General features: G+C 40.6%; 1 protein-coding gene across 2 annotated transcripts in view; it reads right to left on the reverse strand.

Annotated features, from left to right (window-relative positions):
- Positions 1-17,269, reverse strand: part of csmd2 (CUB and Sushi multiple domains 2) — a 268,656-nt gene that overhangs the window by 213,213 nt on the left and 38,174 nt on the right. For both annotated transcript variants that reach the window (XM_025902309.1, XM_025902308.1), the window contains one exon: positions 8,724-8,836. In XM_025902309.1, the coding sequence (XP_025758094.1) occupies positions 8,724-8,836 (113 nt within the window). The remainder of the gene's footprint in view (positions 1-8,723; positions 8,837-17,269) is intronic.

The raw sequence follows: 17,269 nt of genomic DNA on the forward strand, positions 1-17,269 counted from the left end.
TTTTGCATTATTTTGTGAATTCAATTAAAGAAATGGGAACAAATTATGTGTTTTTGCAGCAGGCCGCTAGTAACAGAGTGCCTAAAGATATAATTTATGAGTGATTCATATGTCAGCGCTATGTGGCTCAATGATTGAAGAAAAACTTCAATAGACCATCAGAAAGCCTAAAGAACTATGGCTGAAAACCATTCAAAAACATTACAAGATCCACCCCCCACCACCCCAAAATAGGGGTCATTTAAGACCTTTACATAGTATTGTACTTTTAAAGAGAAATGTAAGTACTCCAGTACCCCTAACAAATGAGACATTAGCACTAATGGCAATAATATCCCCTGCTTGTCAATCCGAATGCCTGCAATAAGAACAGTCAGTATTATCAAAAGCTTAACATACTGCCTACTGAATGCACTGAGAGGTTAACATCCATGGCTAGCATGAATAAGCAACAAACCTTTTTCTACAGCAGACGTTTTGACCAGTCATAGCAGGTGCAATTATTAGCATTAACATCTTTGTTCAGTCCCACTAAACCATGACGGTGAGCCAGCACGCACATTACCAGGGCCTTGAAACTAACACAGCTAAAGAGAAATGTCATGATTAATTTTACTAATTACACCCGTGCTTTTCCCGCTGTGATCTGTCAAAAGGTCTGCTGTAAAAAAGCTCTGTACATGTACAGTGATATTTTTATCATTAGGCTTCACATAGATTTAGGCTAAAACCTGAATATTTGAATCAGATAGGAAGGAACAATCTGATCAAAGAATGAATACCTGTTCTGAAATGCCTGTACACAGAGGGGGAGGTATATTTTGTTTTGTTTTTCCAATATGAAAACCCAAGGAGAAACAGTCAAATGAAGTTGAAAAACACTTTCATAATAAGTATAATTAAGTCTAATCAGAAACACAGGATCTACCAAAGATATATTTGGTCATACCTGGACAAATGGGATAAAAAGCGAGGAAAAACAAGAGGATAACAAAGTCCTTTGTGGATAAAAAGAAACAACTTCAAATTAAGATGTATGTGATTAATACCATGGCAGAGGTTATTTAACCTGACTTGTTTTGTGTGGTCTATAAATAGTTGCAACTATTAACAGACATCACTGCTGTAATTATAATGTATATTAAAACAAGTTAATTTTGGGTCGAGTTCAGGTAAATGTGTTCTGTTTAAACGTACTGGAAAGCTCTTAAATAATTCACCAATAGCCAACGGAACAAAAAAATCATTATCCTCTTAATTTATTTTGTGATTCATTTTATGACAATGCTGATATAAAACAATCATTTACTACCCCTTTCATCTATGCTTTTCAGATTCGCTGCATGATTAAAGCTTTAATTGTCATGGCAGCACAGCCAACTGATATGTCATGCTTCTCCTCTTCTCTCATCCCAACCGGGTGAAGGAAAATGGTCTTAAGGGGGAATAATAATAATGACAATAATTATAATATCATCAGCAGTATCAGTTTATGGGTTCAAAGCATTTTTGCATTCACTTTAAGTAAGAAGCCAAACTGCCCCCAGTAAACGCTGCAAAGGTTTTAGTTTTGACACCGCCAGTCAACGTCACTGTGTATGTGAATGAGGTCTGTCGAGGTAATGAAGTATTTGCACATATTTTCTAGTAAAGGCGCCGACTACCATGACTGCAGATAATTTCAGCTCACAGGAAACTGATCAAAGTCAGACAATGGCAGATGGTGATGAATAGCGCACACGCAGCAATCAATATGGTCCATCAGGTATTTTTCAGTACTTGCCCCTAGTCTCAAAGGCCAGTTTTTTTACACATATGCTTTTTTGCCACTTTATGCTAGACCTAATTTTAAACACTGCCTGAAGATATCTACTCAGATTTATGGTGGCTAGCAAAAATGATCAATAAATTGACACATTTTCTCCTAAACCCTGCTCTTCTTGAATCCCTCTGTTTAATGGCCGTCGTGTTTTGTCAATCTTGCCTAGAATAATTGTGTATCCCAGTCAGACAACGCTGTATACCATATTTGTTGTTGATACACTCAAAATCCAAAAAGAAGATGTAACTTTTTCATGTTTATCACATTATGCAAATAAATAAGAATCTATTATAGTGGACTTGCATTTTTCTGGTGCCTTCCAGCTCAGAATGAGCTGATAGAAAGACCCTACAACTACTGCTACTACTAATACTACTCTAATCTGTAATTCTATTAAAAAAAAGAGAGAAACAAAATGAGTAATGATAGAGAAATTGTTTACCATGCAAATACAGAGGCAGCAGCATCCTTGTTTTCACAGCAGAGGAAAATGTGTAGTGCATGTGTGTCCAAGCACTCACACACTCACAGAGACAAAAGTGCATTCACAACCTGTCCAGTCCAGCAAGCACTCAAGAAAGATAGGTAGGTAGCAAGACTGGAAATAACTACAGTCAGCAGTGGCTGGGGTAAGAGTTTGTCAGAGATGTATTCAAAACCCACTTACTTCATTACAGATGACACTCATCTGAATAACTTCTGAATCCGAATACAATTTCCAGCGAATTTAAAAACCGTGCCTAATGCAGCTACTGGCAGTTTGAGACCATGCTGACATTTAAAGTGACCACTCCCTTTTCCAGTTTTACATGGAGCCAGACAGGAGTCACATATTGCACACCGAGTTTTGGGGGGGGGGGGTTTGTGTGTGTGTGTTTTTTACATGAATACCGTACTTAATTGAGGTAATCTGTGTCTCTGTAACAGTTGCATGATACTGTTTTCTGTTTTTGGCGTGTTTGTCAAAGCTCTATAAACAAACCTCCCTAGCAAAAGTAATGAATGTAAAATAATAATAACTTTAACCTAACTGTGTGCTTTACCCCTGTAAGTACCGTTGTAGCTGGTCCAATATTCAACTAATGGTTACAATGCTCACAATCTGCATTTCAAATTCCTTTCATTTTAAATATGTTTATATTGTCTATTCTGTAAATAGTCAGATTGCCTATTCTTATTTAATTCACTTGATGTACAGAATTCACCTGCTTGCTGCTGCTACTGCACATTCACCTAATGTATATACTATATATATAATGTTCTTCCTCTACCCCCCCACCCCCCCTTTTTTTGCACATGTTGAGGAGCGTGTCAGGTTACATTTCACTGTGTGTTATACTTGTATAACTATGCATGTGACAAATAAAGAACCTTCAACCTTGAACTAATACATAATTTTTTGCCAAAACAGAATGTTTTTTTAAAAAAAAAAAAGCAAGATAACACTGTGAGAAAGGTACAAACATTTGTAGAAAAAAGACAGATACTGCAATATGGCAGCTGAACTTTACTGAATTTTACTACATTTCTCTAAACAAAGGCAATTTTACCAAAGCAAGTGGCAACAGCATCCAGAAAAAGCGTCTCTTTCAGCATGTTGTAAAACCTCCTCAACCCCTCACAAACACACAAACAGGGTGATAATATACCCCTCGCTCCAATGTGTATTACTCCCTGTGGAGAGAAAATGGAACATTAGGATTTGCAGGATTTGATCCCAGTCTACACTCTCTTCTTTTGCCTCTGTCATCACACTTTCATTTGGCCAATATCGCGACTTAAGAGGACGAGCCTCATTTTTCAATTAGGCACTAAAACTCACTCGTGCTTCACTGCTCTCTCATCATGCTCATCTAGTCACCCCTACCTTCTTCCCACTCAAAATAATAGAGAAGACAGAGGGAGAGAGGGTGGGGGTGGGGGGGCAGAGTGCCACATAGAGACAGTATTGTAGATCAGCTCTGATGAGTGCGGGGGAAAAGCCGCTTTGTTGGAGTGACTCCCTCTGCTGCTCCTTTACTCACTTTCAGAAGAAATGCGACTGTCTGTGATGACGTTATAGCAAATCATTTCAACAGATTTAATTTTTTGTTAAGTCTCCCTCGTTAAAACACAGCAAACTGACGCACTTTTCGAATGTAAAACAGTATGGAATTGAGTAATAGTGGCGATATGGATAAAGGCGAGGCTGGTTAAAAAAGTTTGCACTAGACTCTCATAAAATGTTATATGCGTGTCTTTTCCCCCCCTAATTTCAGACACCTGCAGTGACTTGCTGAGGAAGCAGACTAAAGAGGCAGACTGCCTGAGTCGTGCAGCAGGGCTGGCTGTGGGTTGCTGTGGGGTTTTTTTTTCTTTCAGTGACCCAGTTGGGAGGCACATTGACTATGCAACTAAGACACAGACGGAAGACAAACTTGGCAGCACATGACTGGATAATCATCACAGTACTTTCATATTAAAGAGAGAGGGAGGGCGAGCGAGTGATAACATTAGGGAACACGCTACAGAATATGGAAAGCATTAAGGATGAGATTCAAGGTGCAGCAGAAGCAGGAGGAAAACAGGCAACGGTGGTTTGCAAGGACTGCAGCAAGATGCTGAGAGATGGGAGTTCATGTAATTTCTAAGTACATCATTCAAGAAGCTCTGCAAGTGTTTCTAATGTTCTTTGCCTCCTTCTCTATTGCTACAGATTAAACAGGAATAAAGACTTTAGAAAGATATGGAGAACAGAAAGAGAGGAATAAGACGTTGGGGAGGGAAAAAAAGAGTCTGGTGGTTGCTATGGCGACCAGAGGGGAGAGATTCCAGAGTGGTCTCGGCCATTACGCAGTGTGTTGGGGAGATGGACTGTGCAGCACTTAGGCTTATTGCAGTGTGGGCTGAAAAAGAACAGATATCTAATATAGACGAGAGGGGCTCACACCAAAATGGTGGCTGGTAAGCACAGTGCTAATAAAAAAAGGGGGGCTGAGTACTGAGGTGCTGAGGAAAGCCAATCAGGCTAAGGAAAAAAAGAAGGAAAGAAAGAAAAAAGGTTTATCTCATGTGAGAAAATGGGAAGAGATCTCGTGGGTGAAACCAAAACACATAGACACAGTGATGTCCACATAGCAATATATACATATACATGCAAAAAATATATATATAGTAACGGATCCCCTCCTACAGCAACCAAATACAACCACTCTGCTAGTAACCAAGCCAAGCTACCATCTTCAGCTAAGCAGTGGAGTCATAATAACAAGCACAGCAGCTTATAAGACAGCAGCTCCCCGTACTTGTCTTTAAGCTTTGGCAAATGGGAGCACAGTTAATTTCAATTATCTTTTTTCTTGATTAAAAAAAAATCTAAATGTTGTCATCATTAATTTCTATGATGGAAGATGTTTCTTCCAGAAGTAAGGGTTCCCTGGTTGTTTTCCCCCCCCTGCATATCCTCTACCGCAATATTATTCCTGTATGGCACAGCTATGCTGTCTTTATTAAAAAAACCAACAGCTTATATGGGATATAGAATAGCTAGTAAAGCTATATAAATGCATACATGTTACTGCTTATTTTTATATTTGCATATCCGCAATGGAAATCCAAGCCACACTGAATTGAATTCCAAAAAGATGTAAGTTTAAGGTGAAAATCATTTTTCACATTTAACAAGCTGGAATCACAGCAGAGGCGTGATGCAACCAAGGTGCATTCTGGGTAATGCAACCTACAAACAGCTGGCATTCTTTACTTGTGTAAGTTCATTATTCACAAATCTGCTTTCCCTGAGGAAAAGATTACACCTACGACTTGGACTAGAACTCTTCTGTGGAGGGAAAGTAAACAAAAAAACTGAGAGAAAATGATGGAGATACGAAAAGAAAGATGGATGCAGGTAACATGTCATTTAACAGGGAGATTATGATATAAACTTGGTACATGAAATACAGTAGCTAAACTTAAGATGAGCTTGGCATGTAGTTATAAACAGTGCTTCCTATGAGACAACAGAAGGAGATTGTGTAGAAATCCATTATGCATACAGTCTTGTGGTTGCCCATTGCATTTTACTGCAATAAAAGAGGGTGACTTGTGCAGTTAGTGCAGAGAATAAAGACTGGTCATGTGCAGCGTTCCTTGTTGATATGTGTATTTGGCTCAAATGGAGTGCAACAAGCTGCTTAAATGCACAACAGTTTTGGAGACAAAGAATACAAACTGAGGAAAGGGTAATCTGATATGCCGAGTTCATGTGAGAAATTGCTGAAATTGAAAAGGCAAGAAAATGAATGTCACTTCGCTCATAGGTATAATTTAAACTTCCACCTGGCAAATGGCAGATACAGGTGCGTTCCTGAGATGAGACGGTGCGATCGCTGATTATGTACAATCTTTGGTCAGTGCCTGCTCTTGTTCCCTGCTGTCTATTTCTGCACATTTCTAACTGTGAGCTAATCAAATCAAAGCAGGAAAATACCTCTATGCCAGCAGCTTCTGGTCAAACCGACTTTAAACAAAGCGGCACAAAGCGCTCTGTCAGCTTCCATGACTTCTTCCTGCTGTTTCTTGGCTTCCAGGGTAGTTCAATTGCCGAAAAGTCATTTGAAACTTCACATTTCTCTCACAGCTTCCAGGTATGAGGTTGCCAAACATTAAAAAGCAGTAGAAAAGATCTATTGTGAAATATAACTGGGAGAAATTAAATTAAAATGCAAAACCTCTTCATCTCTTCACTTAATGTTTTACACAAAATCTAATAAAAGACCATGTCTGTTTCGTGTTTAGTGTTTTATTTGGTCACCGTGGAATAAACGAGGAATACATTTTCTTGCTCGTTTCCCTAACCTGCTGTTAGGATTTTGCTGATTTTTATCCTTGTTAATTTTAATAAGTAAATAAATAAAATCGATCTAAGAATGGAGATTCATTACCTCTAGCCTTTGTACAGTACCAGGAGACACTGTGGGACTTCACTGGCAGAGCAAAGCAAAAAAACTTCATGTGTGCCAAATGGCAAAATGGTTTTAAAGGAAGAGCAGAATAGATTAACACAACTGCATGAAAGGAGGAAGAAAAAGGGTGGTGGCTTCACATCTAAGAAATAAGGGATAAGAGATGCTAAAATTCATATGTGCATATACTGTGTAATACAGTCCAACTGTGGGTGGTCTCCTGTCCATTCAGTTACAATAAAGTGCTGCTATGCTTTATTTCCTGTATTTTTTACTCTCCAATTAACATTCACTCTAACCTGCAGGGCAGCACCACATGTCAGCTCAACAGGGCCCCTCTCTTTTTCCCTATAAAGGGTCACTGCATTTGGTCTTGCCAATGTCATGTGAGCTGGGAGACAGGTAATTACAGCGTTGCACTCATTTCCCCTGGTGCTCCACAGGTTTGCTATCGTCTAGCCTCTGTTGTACCACAGCCACCCCAAGATGTGGATTCATTTTTTTCCCTTCAGATCCCCAAAACAGCAAACACTGAGGAACCACTGAAGGTTAAAAGGGGGCAAATTTAATTCAACTTAGTAGAGTGATCACTGTAACTTTTTTTCCCCCTATTATCAAATGTAGCATCGAGTGATGAGCAAAAAACAGAGGATTTACAAGGTTGAAGGGAGTAATTTACACAGGTAACATTTATCAAGTTAAAGCTGTTTCCCCCCTAAAAAATGGTAATTTGGAATTGTTACGTTTTTTGGTTATTCTTCAAGTAACAAATTCTTGTTAGCCCGGTGATTCTTCTTTTTCACAGAATCTAAAATTTGGTGTCCAGAACACGGTCAAAAAAGGAAATGTATTGTACAGCGCAGGTTTTTGAATGCTTAGCTTTGAGATGTGCTAATGAAAGACTGTAGATCAATAGAATAACAATTTCTACAATCATTTTTGCACTCAGAACTACTGAAATAACAGGGGACCAAGCACTGGGGCAAGTTTAATGCCAGTGTCAACACTTAACAAGCGGATTCACACAGCTTTATTGACATGTGCTATCAACAGTACAGTTTGTGCATAGGGGCAAATGATTGCTTACAGTACAAAGCAAAAGTAGTTGGTCTAGCAGTAAAACTGTTCAAACTATGAAACACAAAGCATCTGCAGTCTTGGCATTACTTTAGTCGCCAATGTAGTTCTGCAAACTTATTTGCAGCAAGAGACAGTTAAATCATCCAAGGTCAGAAGCTCGACACGACTGACAGTCTTGTACCCACTAGTGAGAAAGAAAGACGCAATGTCCCAATTGCCTCCCAGTGGAATTAACAAACAGACTCTTTTATGTGGCTTTACATAGTTACACAGTGTGGTCTTGGGCTTTCTGAGTCTATTGATGTTGCTCCAATGAGCCACATCCCTGCATTCACAATATCTCAAAAAGACTGACAAACCCATGTCAGGTAATTAGCCTAATTAGTCACTCGCTTGTATTTTCTTCTCCCTAGGCTCACCGCTACTCCTACATGGAACTGAAGCGTGCTATCATTAATATCACCTCGCCATGGATCATAAAACACTGTATGTCACCATGATAAAAGTGCTAGCCCTAGCATGAGAATGGAGAAATGATAACCCATAGTAGTCGGATAGAAAGGCTTTAAATTAAACTACCAGATGATTGAATTAGTTGAGTACCCACTGGTTATTTTGTACTGCAATGACTCACCCATTTTCAGCCCTTTTGTTGCGATAATCAAGAAATTTGTCTCAATAGCAGTAATATCAACAGAGTTTGAAAGATAGCATCATTTTCTAAATTATTTGCATAAATCACTCGCAAAACACATTTTAAAAGTGACTTTTAGAACTGAGGATTTCTTTTTAGATTCAGTTTAAATGAAACTACGCATTGAAAGACATTAAAGTGAGCTATAATAGCGGGTATTCTATCAAGATGGAAGTTGAGTTACCTTCATATGCAGCTTTGAATCCCTGCCCGCTGACCGCATAGTCAGAAAGCAGCCACAGTGTGAGCCTGGAGCCCGTACTCACAATTGGTGGAGGCAGCTGGAAGCCAGTTAACCTAAGAACAAGTGGACAGAAGGACATTAACGGTGAGACAAAAAAAAGAAAAAAATTAAGATCCAATCAATAGCACAGTTGGTTGCAAGGTCAGGTATGAAGCCCACTTCCATCACACCAGCTTCTATTAAGCCAGCTGTTACCTCAGGCATTCAAGGATCACTTTTGTATAACGAGGCTTTGAATCATCAGCAAATTATTAAAATGCCAAGACCTCAACAAGACAGTTAACTAATTTCTTTCCATCAGCAAAGACACAGTAAGCGCAATCATGTATTCACAGTAAATTAGAAACACAGCAGCCAGTGTGTGAATAAACAAACAGATAGCAAACATACTGTCAAACTGATTCAACAATTGTTTCTAATAACCACGCCAGTAGTTTGCAGATGTGATATTTACATGGCCATGTGTCTGGTAAAGGCGCTGGTGACTCTTTAAAGCGTTTCTCACTTTCCCCACCAGCTTGGTGAAGCAAACCTGCTTCTAAATATCTCTCTATTTATTTTTTAATGTTTTCATTTTGATGTGAAAAGTGCTTCATTTTACTTGTAAATATAAATAAGATAAGATAAGATAAGATGGCCTTTATTAGTCCCACAGGTGGGAAATTTGTTTTGTTACAGCAAAAGTGCAAAGTTATGTAGCAGAAATTAGAAAACACTGGAATGCAATAAAATACAATAAAATAAAATAAAATACTATATACAATAGAATAAAATAGAAATACAAATACTATATACAACTGAGTAGGAAAATACAAAAACACAACTTCGTCAGAAGAAGAATTGCACGTATAGCAGTCTTATTGCACATGTGTGGGTTTGTGTGTTTGATCAGCTGCAAAAGTCTTTATTGTAGAGTCTGACAGCAGTGGGGAGGAAAGACCTGCGAAATCTCTCCGTCCCACACCGTGGGTGCCGCAGTCTCCCACTGAAGGAGCTGCTCAGTGCCTTCACAGTCTCATGCATGGGGTGGGAGATGTTGTCCAACAGGGATGACAGCTTAGCCACCATTCTCCTGTCACTCACCACCTCCACTGGGTCCAGAGGGCATCCTAGAACAGAGCTGGCCCTTCGGATCAGCCTGTTCAGTCTCTTCCTGTCCCCAGCAGAGATGCTGCCCCCCCAGCAGACCACACCATAAAAGATGGCTGAGGCCACCACAGAGTCATAGAAGGTCTTCAGGAGTGGGCCCTCCACTCCAAACGACCTGAGTCTCCGAAGCAGGTACAGCCTGCTCTGCCCTTTCCTGTAGAGGGCGTCTGAGTTATGAGTCCAGTCCAGTTTGTTGTTCAGATGAACACCAAGGTACCTGTAGCTGTCCACAGCCTCGATGTCCATACCTTGGATGTTCAGTGGTTGCAGTGGAGGATGTTTGTGCCTGCGGAAGTCTACCACCAGCTCCTTGGTTTTACTGGCGTTGATCTGGAGGTAGTTCAGCTGGCACCAGTCCACAAAGTCCTGAGTCAGTCCTCTGTACTCCTTGTCGTCCCCATCAGTGATCAGGCCGACTATTGCAGAGTCATCAGAGAACTTCTGCAGGAAGCACTGGGTGGAGTTGTGGGAGAAGTCTGCAGTGTAGATGGTGTCTTTAGCCCTCTTAACCTTGAAAACTGTCCTCCTCCTTCGCAGAATTCCCAGGTTAATAAATAAGAAATAAACATATGCTCACTGCCGCAAGTATGAAAACACAGAATATGTCTGATAAAACGCCAAATAACACAACAATCAATAAACGATTTGTTAATGATTGTGATCCAGATTTATACACACTAGAACTCTGAAACCTCTTTTGCAGATTGGTGGTTGGTTGGATTTGTCAGTGTCATACGCCGTGAATAATGTGAATAATGTGCATAATACCAAACAATATTCTCTCTCCGAGAACAGATGAGATCGCATAATGCATACCACAACACATATTACTTATGCATTCATGATATTTGATGTTGTGGCCAAGTGGCCCAGGTGCACATGACGCACGCACACCCCCGGACCATGACAGCACACCGAAGGCAGTGGCAAAACATTGGCAAGGCACATGAATGCACATTTAGGAAGACTTCTTACATAGTCAAAAAAAAAACAGAAGGGTATTGGCATAACATTGTCAGCTCTGTTGGTGGATCTGTTTATGTAACATGTGGTACAACGCACGAGCATATTTAAGATTATTTCAATAAGTCTAAATTTAGCCTGGAAAGGAGAGTTTTCTGTAAGAACAACCAAATTCTATTTCCAAGAGGGACAATTCTCACATAATTCAGGTGTTTTCCTATCTCTGAACTGATACAGAACAGTGCCTTTACAAATAAACTCTCAAAAACGACCTAATCAGACTTTCTCTAGCATTGATAAAGCAAAGTCCTAAAAAAGATGAGCTTGTGAGTGTTGAGGAACATCTTGCTTGTGCTGGGCTGGACCCCCTTTTGGCTTCAGAACTGCCTTAGTTCTTCATGGCAGAGATTCAGCAAAGATTTTGGTCCATACTGACATGAGAGCATCACACTATTGCTGCATATTTGCTGACCACAGATCCATGACTCAAATCTCCTCTTCCGCCAAATTCCAAAGATGTATTGAGATCTGGTGACTGTGGAGGCCATTTGAGTTACATGAACTCATTGTCATGTTCAAGAGACTAGTTTGAGGTGATCTGATCCTGACATGACACATTATCCTGCTAGAAGCAGTCATCAAAGGTGGGTACACTGTTGTCATAAAGGAATGGACACAGTCAGCAACAACACAGGAAGGCTGTTGCATTTAAACCAATACCAATGCTCAGTTGGTACTAAGAGGTCTGTGAAGAAAATATCCCTAAATCCCTACATGACATCAACAACACTAGCCTGAATTGTTGATATAAGACAGGAATGTTCCAACAATAAAAGCCACTCAGTTAACTGTCTGTTAACTGTCAGTTGAATGTCTCAGCAGAAACTGAGACTCATCAGACAAGGCAACATTTTGCCTCTTGTCCAATTTTGACCACCCTGTATGAAGTGTCCCTGTTCTTAGCTGATAGGAGTGGCACCCAGTGTGGTTTTTTGCTGCTATAGCCCATTTCTTTCAAGGCTGGATTCGCTGTGCATCTGGAGATACTCTTCTGTATACCTTGGTTGCAACAAGTGCTTATTTGAGTTACTATTGTCTTATTATCAGCTCATATTAGTCTGGCCATTCTCTTCTGACATCTGGTATCAATGAGACATTTTCCCCCTGAGGAATACTGCCTACTGAGTATTTTCTCTTTTTTAGACCTTTCTCTGTAAACCATATGCAGGAAAATAGATCACCATTCTCTGAAATAGTCAGATTAGCCCATCTGGCACCAATAACCATTGAAAGTCGCTTAAATCAATCATTGCATGACACCAGGCAAGGAAGTCAACTGCTTGGAGCCCCATGCCATTTGGGGGACCCCAAGGGCTGACAAACTTTAAACTTCTGTTTAAACCTGAATGTGCTAAGACAAAATATCTCCCACACCATTACACCACCACCACTAGTAGTAACCAAAAACTAACTTGAAATTGTATCTTAATTTTGTTACTGACAGCCTATTAGAAAAAACACATAATTTGATCTCCTTGACATAGGCCAACAACTTAACGTAGGGCAGACACAGGCATTTGAGGAAACTGGACAAGTGAAGACAGAAGACAAAAAAACATCTACAGCAAATGAACAGGATGCAAACTACTTATGAAATATGAAAAGCTCTGTTTTTCTTTTCATCTTTTGCTGGTTTGGGGGATCTTATTAAAACTGATGACATTATGAAAGCAGATAAGTATAATCAGAATTCGATTCAATGCAATATAATCTAAAAAGACGAACACGCTATCTGTGCAGTAAAAGCATACCTGGAGAGAAACACAACCCAGACCTGAACATTACTGAAGCAGTGTGGGATCATCTTGACAGAGAATATAGCAAAAGCTCACTTCAGTTAGTAGCTGTAGCCAATTAGCGAAATAACGAAAAAATAATAAGTTGTCAAGACAAATAATAGCTTGTCTGCTTACCCTAAGGAACTTTGCTGGTTATCAGTGTAACTGTTTATTGCTGAAACTGATCTACCTAGCTAAAAACTCCACTGTTTTCTCACAGCGCAATATATTTTTTAAGCAGATAACTAGAACCTTGTAGCCAGCTACCCAAAACTCTGTTGGGAGCATGCACATTGCATTTACTGCTTTCTGTATCATAAGATACAAGCTCGGTAGCCAGTATATACAAATAATAGAATATATACCTACTGACCTCAGTAATTTATTGAGTTATAATCCAGACTTCCCCAAATCCAAATCTAATGTTGTTGTTGTTGTTTCCCTCAAAAAATTTAACTAAATAGTTTCACTGGCCGATATTTGCTTCCTGATGTGCCTGCACAACGTGTGTACGGTTCAGTGCCCCCTGATGGAAAGAAGGTAAAACTGTATTTTATACTTCATTTTTTTCTTTTTTGATATATCAAAAACTTCCAGGGGGATTTATTTTGTTACCAACACAAATTAAAAGGCCACAGTTTGCATTCAAAATATACAAATGTCATAGCGTCAGATAGGAAAATGTCAAGGTAAATGACATTTATTCGCCCTCATATCCATGTAAGGTGAAGATTGAACCATGTGAAAAAAAATCTACCAGAGCTTATGTACTTCTCTTGCAACTTCTTTTGGACATTTAACCTTTCTTATTCTTCAACTCTATGACTGTTTTACACCATTTCCCTCTCTATCTGTGCCCATACAAGCTGCTCTGAATGGCCCGGCATATGAGTTGCTGTAGATGGTAATTCTTGTAGATCTGTGAAACAATCCTCGCTGCCGTTTTTAAAAAAAAAATTGATTTATTTTATTTAACTCACAACTATGCACTCCAATCTGCTGCTGGACTTTCTGGCTCTGCTTTTGGACCTTCTGTTCTCACTCACAAGTCTACCATGCGCCTACTGCTTGACAATATACTCGACATTGAGGGACGGAAAGTTGAGCTTTTTGTAAATCTCGCAAATGAAGTGAACAGAAATGCTTTTAGAATCTCCCACTCCAAGGTCTGTTTGAGCGGACATCTCAAACTGAACACACACAGGTTCCCCTTGCATCTAGATGCAAAATATCAATCATCGTTTGACTATAGTGCACCTACGTGAAAAATAGTTTAGATAAGTGAGCCTTGTCTTATTACGGCCTGCTTCCAGCAGCACTTTTGCAGGTTGAGCTATTCAATCAGTGTTCAACATCCGCAAGACAGAGATGCCCACATACACATGCTAATTAAAAAACCAGGTGTCCATTGTTCATTTGTGGCCAGTTACCACAGATTGATTAATCTGCATACAGTAATGACTGTGTGCTGGTGTGTGTGTATACGCTTTACATCCCTGATTTACAGATTCTAATAACAGAATATGTTGCCCACCTAACTTTTAGCTCATCCTTGAAATTTCCCTTCAATTTAAAACGTCCTCTCTCTCTCTCTCCCCCTAACTCACTGCCTGTGTATCCTGCTCTTTACAATCTATTACATTCCCTCACTTTTATCTCTTAACATTAAGAGAGGCCTCTGTGTTTCAACTAATCCTTAAGTACCACACCAGAGGTGGGAAAATTGCAAAACACCAGAACCGGAGAGATGTGTTGGACCAAAAAAAAGGTGGAGAGGACTTTATTAAATGTGTGATTTCACTCCTCTCTGTGCGACACACATAGGGGGATATCAGCTAAATGATGGGACACATGTTCATGCAAATGGCTCCTTCGCTGACCGCAAATTGACTTGGAAGGCAGCCATCTTGGTTCAGCAGGCAGGGCACTGCGGTGAAAAGGGGGTTTGACAGAGGGTATCATGGAGGAGCTAGAGAGGGGGCCAAACTGGCATGGTCTCTTGCATAAGCCGGAAATGTCCCTGAATCATATTTCCAAGCTAAGGGCAAAGAAAATGGATACAGTTGGGAAGCACACAGAAGCTGACTTCACAAGCAGAGGTAGATTAAATTTTGCAGTGTGATATGGGCTGTGGCAATCTGAGGAATGCAGCTGCTATTGTGGGCGGGGGGAAACAGCTGGGGGATTGCCTGTTATCAAGGAAAAGATGCGAGATATGATTGCAACCGAGCGATACAAAAGAATGGATTTGCAGCACAGGTATCTCAAGTGAGTGGTAAAGTGATGGAGGGAGGACAAAGGAGAGTGAGGGACACGGGAGGAGAGAGAGACACACACAAAAGTTAAGAAAAACGACGCTGTTATGGGAAATCATTGGCTGCTTCTATTATATGAAATGCTGAGTAATATCAGAAATTAGGTCCTCCCGTGGAGAAGAATAGGCGTGTGCGTGCATGGCTGCATCCAAACAGAAGAATATATGCTGTGTGTGTAAGTGTTTGCGTAAGCTCTCGTGTGTGCATGCATATGTGTGTGTGTGTGTGTGTGTGTGTGTGTGTGTAGGCATGGAAAAGAGCAGAGGTCTATTAAGAGGGCTTTCCACCTGACTGGCCTCAGCATCATCTCAATGAAGAACCTCTGCTTCCAATTATCCCACCACTACCCAGGGGAGCGAGAGCAGGAGAGACGGACAGATGGAGGATGGTAGACAGGGTAAATGTGTAAGAAAGATGGCTGTATTGAGGAGGAGTGGAGACGCTGCGATGAAAGAAAGGCCCGCTGAGGAAGACGGGCAGAACGCAGGCTGGCATGGAAGGCGAGAGGGGCGGATGCGGACACCTCAACAGCCATGAGATGGGCTGAGGATGAGGTAGAAACTCAATGGCTAATACAGGAGTCACAATTTGGCAAACGTGCGAGCACACTCGCATGCTGTTTTTACTCATTCGAATTTTTTTTGAGCGTGCCTGTGTGTGTGTGTCCTCTAAAAGAAAAATTAATGCATATTCACAGCTGTAAACCGACAGGGACTAAATCAGGTCATTCATCCTTTAATCCTATGCACTTTGTGAATGCGTGTGTATGTGTGTGTATATGTGTGTGTGCGTGTTTGCAGGGTGGAATGTAACCACAGTGCTGATGCAGCTTATTTTCTCCCAGAAGGAGGGAAGAGGGAAGATAAAATAAAAGAAGGAAAAAATAGATACAGCAGCAAGATTTTGATGGCTGAGTAGAGGGGAGACATTAGCCAATAAATGATGGGTGGTAAGAGAGAGACATGGGAGGGAGGGAAGGTGGGAGGGAGGGAGGGAGTTGAAGTGCAGAGAAAAGAAATAGGTGTGTATTTCTGCGCGTGTTTGTGCAAGTGTGTGTGTGTATGTGTGTGCGTATTCTTTCTATACGAGACCCTGTGCAGCTATAACTTGTCAGTGGTCAAGGCCAAGGGCTGATGCTCTCCTGTGCTCTGTAAGCTCTAACTCTCCACTGACTGCCTATCACACTAAAAAGCAGTGCTTTGAACTAGTGCCCTACCACTGCAAAACACACTCACTTACACACACACACACACACACACACACATATGCAATGAATGGCTCTAGTTAAATCGGTTCTGTATATTTTTAAGGCAAAAGAATATATCTTAAAAAAAAAAGAAGTTGATATAGTTGCTGGATTCAAAGCTGTGCCCACTGAGCACGCCTGTGTATGACTCATCACTAGCTCTACTTACAATTTATAAAAAGCTGACCTTGTTGCCTGGTGGAGGTTAAAATGGCACTTCATCCCCATGCACACACACACACACACACACACACACACACACACACACACACACAATTTGATTCCCCCACTTAGCAGGCAAAGTTTCACATGCAATTAGACTGCATTTCTATCAGCCTTCTTTCCCTACTTGTTGGGCGAGCTGTAATGTACCCCGTCACTTTGCCCAAGGGCATGATCTGGCCTTGATAGAGCTGCCTTCAGCTCTCTCGCTTTCAGTTCAAATTCTTGGCATTTAACGTGTATTAACAGTAATCATAGAGGATTTGCAGGAGCTGACACTTTTTTTTTTCATTTCTATTAACCACTAAGTTTTCTGCCCGTTTAGCCTGTTAATTGCAGCTTCACCGCAAAGGTAAGAGTGCATCAGCAGCATCAGCGATTTGGAAATCTCACACACAGCTTCCCCAAAACACATCAATATTTCAAACAGGGCTGACGTCTTCTTTTTTTTTTTTTTTTTTGACTCAGACTAATTCTTCCTGTCTCCATCGTGAAGAAAGAATGGGGCTGTGGCGCGCAGCTGATCATTAATATTCATACGTGTGTGACATCACAAGGTGTTTGCGTTTTGCGGCGAAACGATAAGGGGTGAGGGATCCTCTCAGAAGTGCCTGATGCTAAATGCTGATGGTGAGATAATCAACCACAGTCAGTTCCAGCTAAAAGACAAACCGCAGTGAAGTCATTAACAAGCTGGTGTCTCCAGAGAAAGAGAGAGCAACAGTGTGTGTGTTAGTGAGAGAGAGAGAGAGA

This window comes from Oreochromis niloticus, linkage group LG22, assembly GCF_001858045.2.
Source record: "Oreochromis niloticus isolate F11D_XX linkage group LG22, O_niloticus_UMD_NMBU, whole genome shotgun sequence".
In the NCBI taxonomy this organism is placed as follows: Eukaryota; Metazoa; Chordata; class Actinopteri; order Cichliformes; family Cichlidae; genus Oreochromis; species Oreochromis niloticus.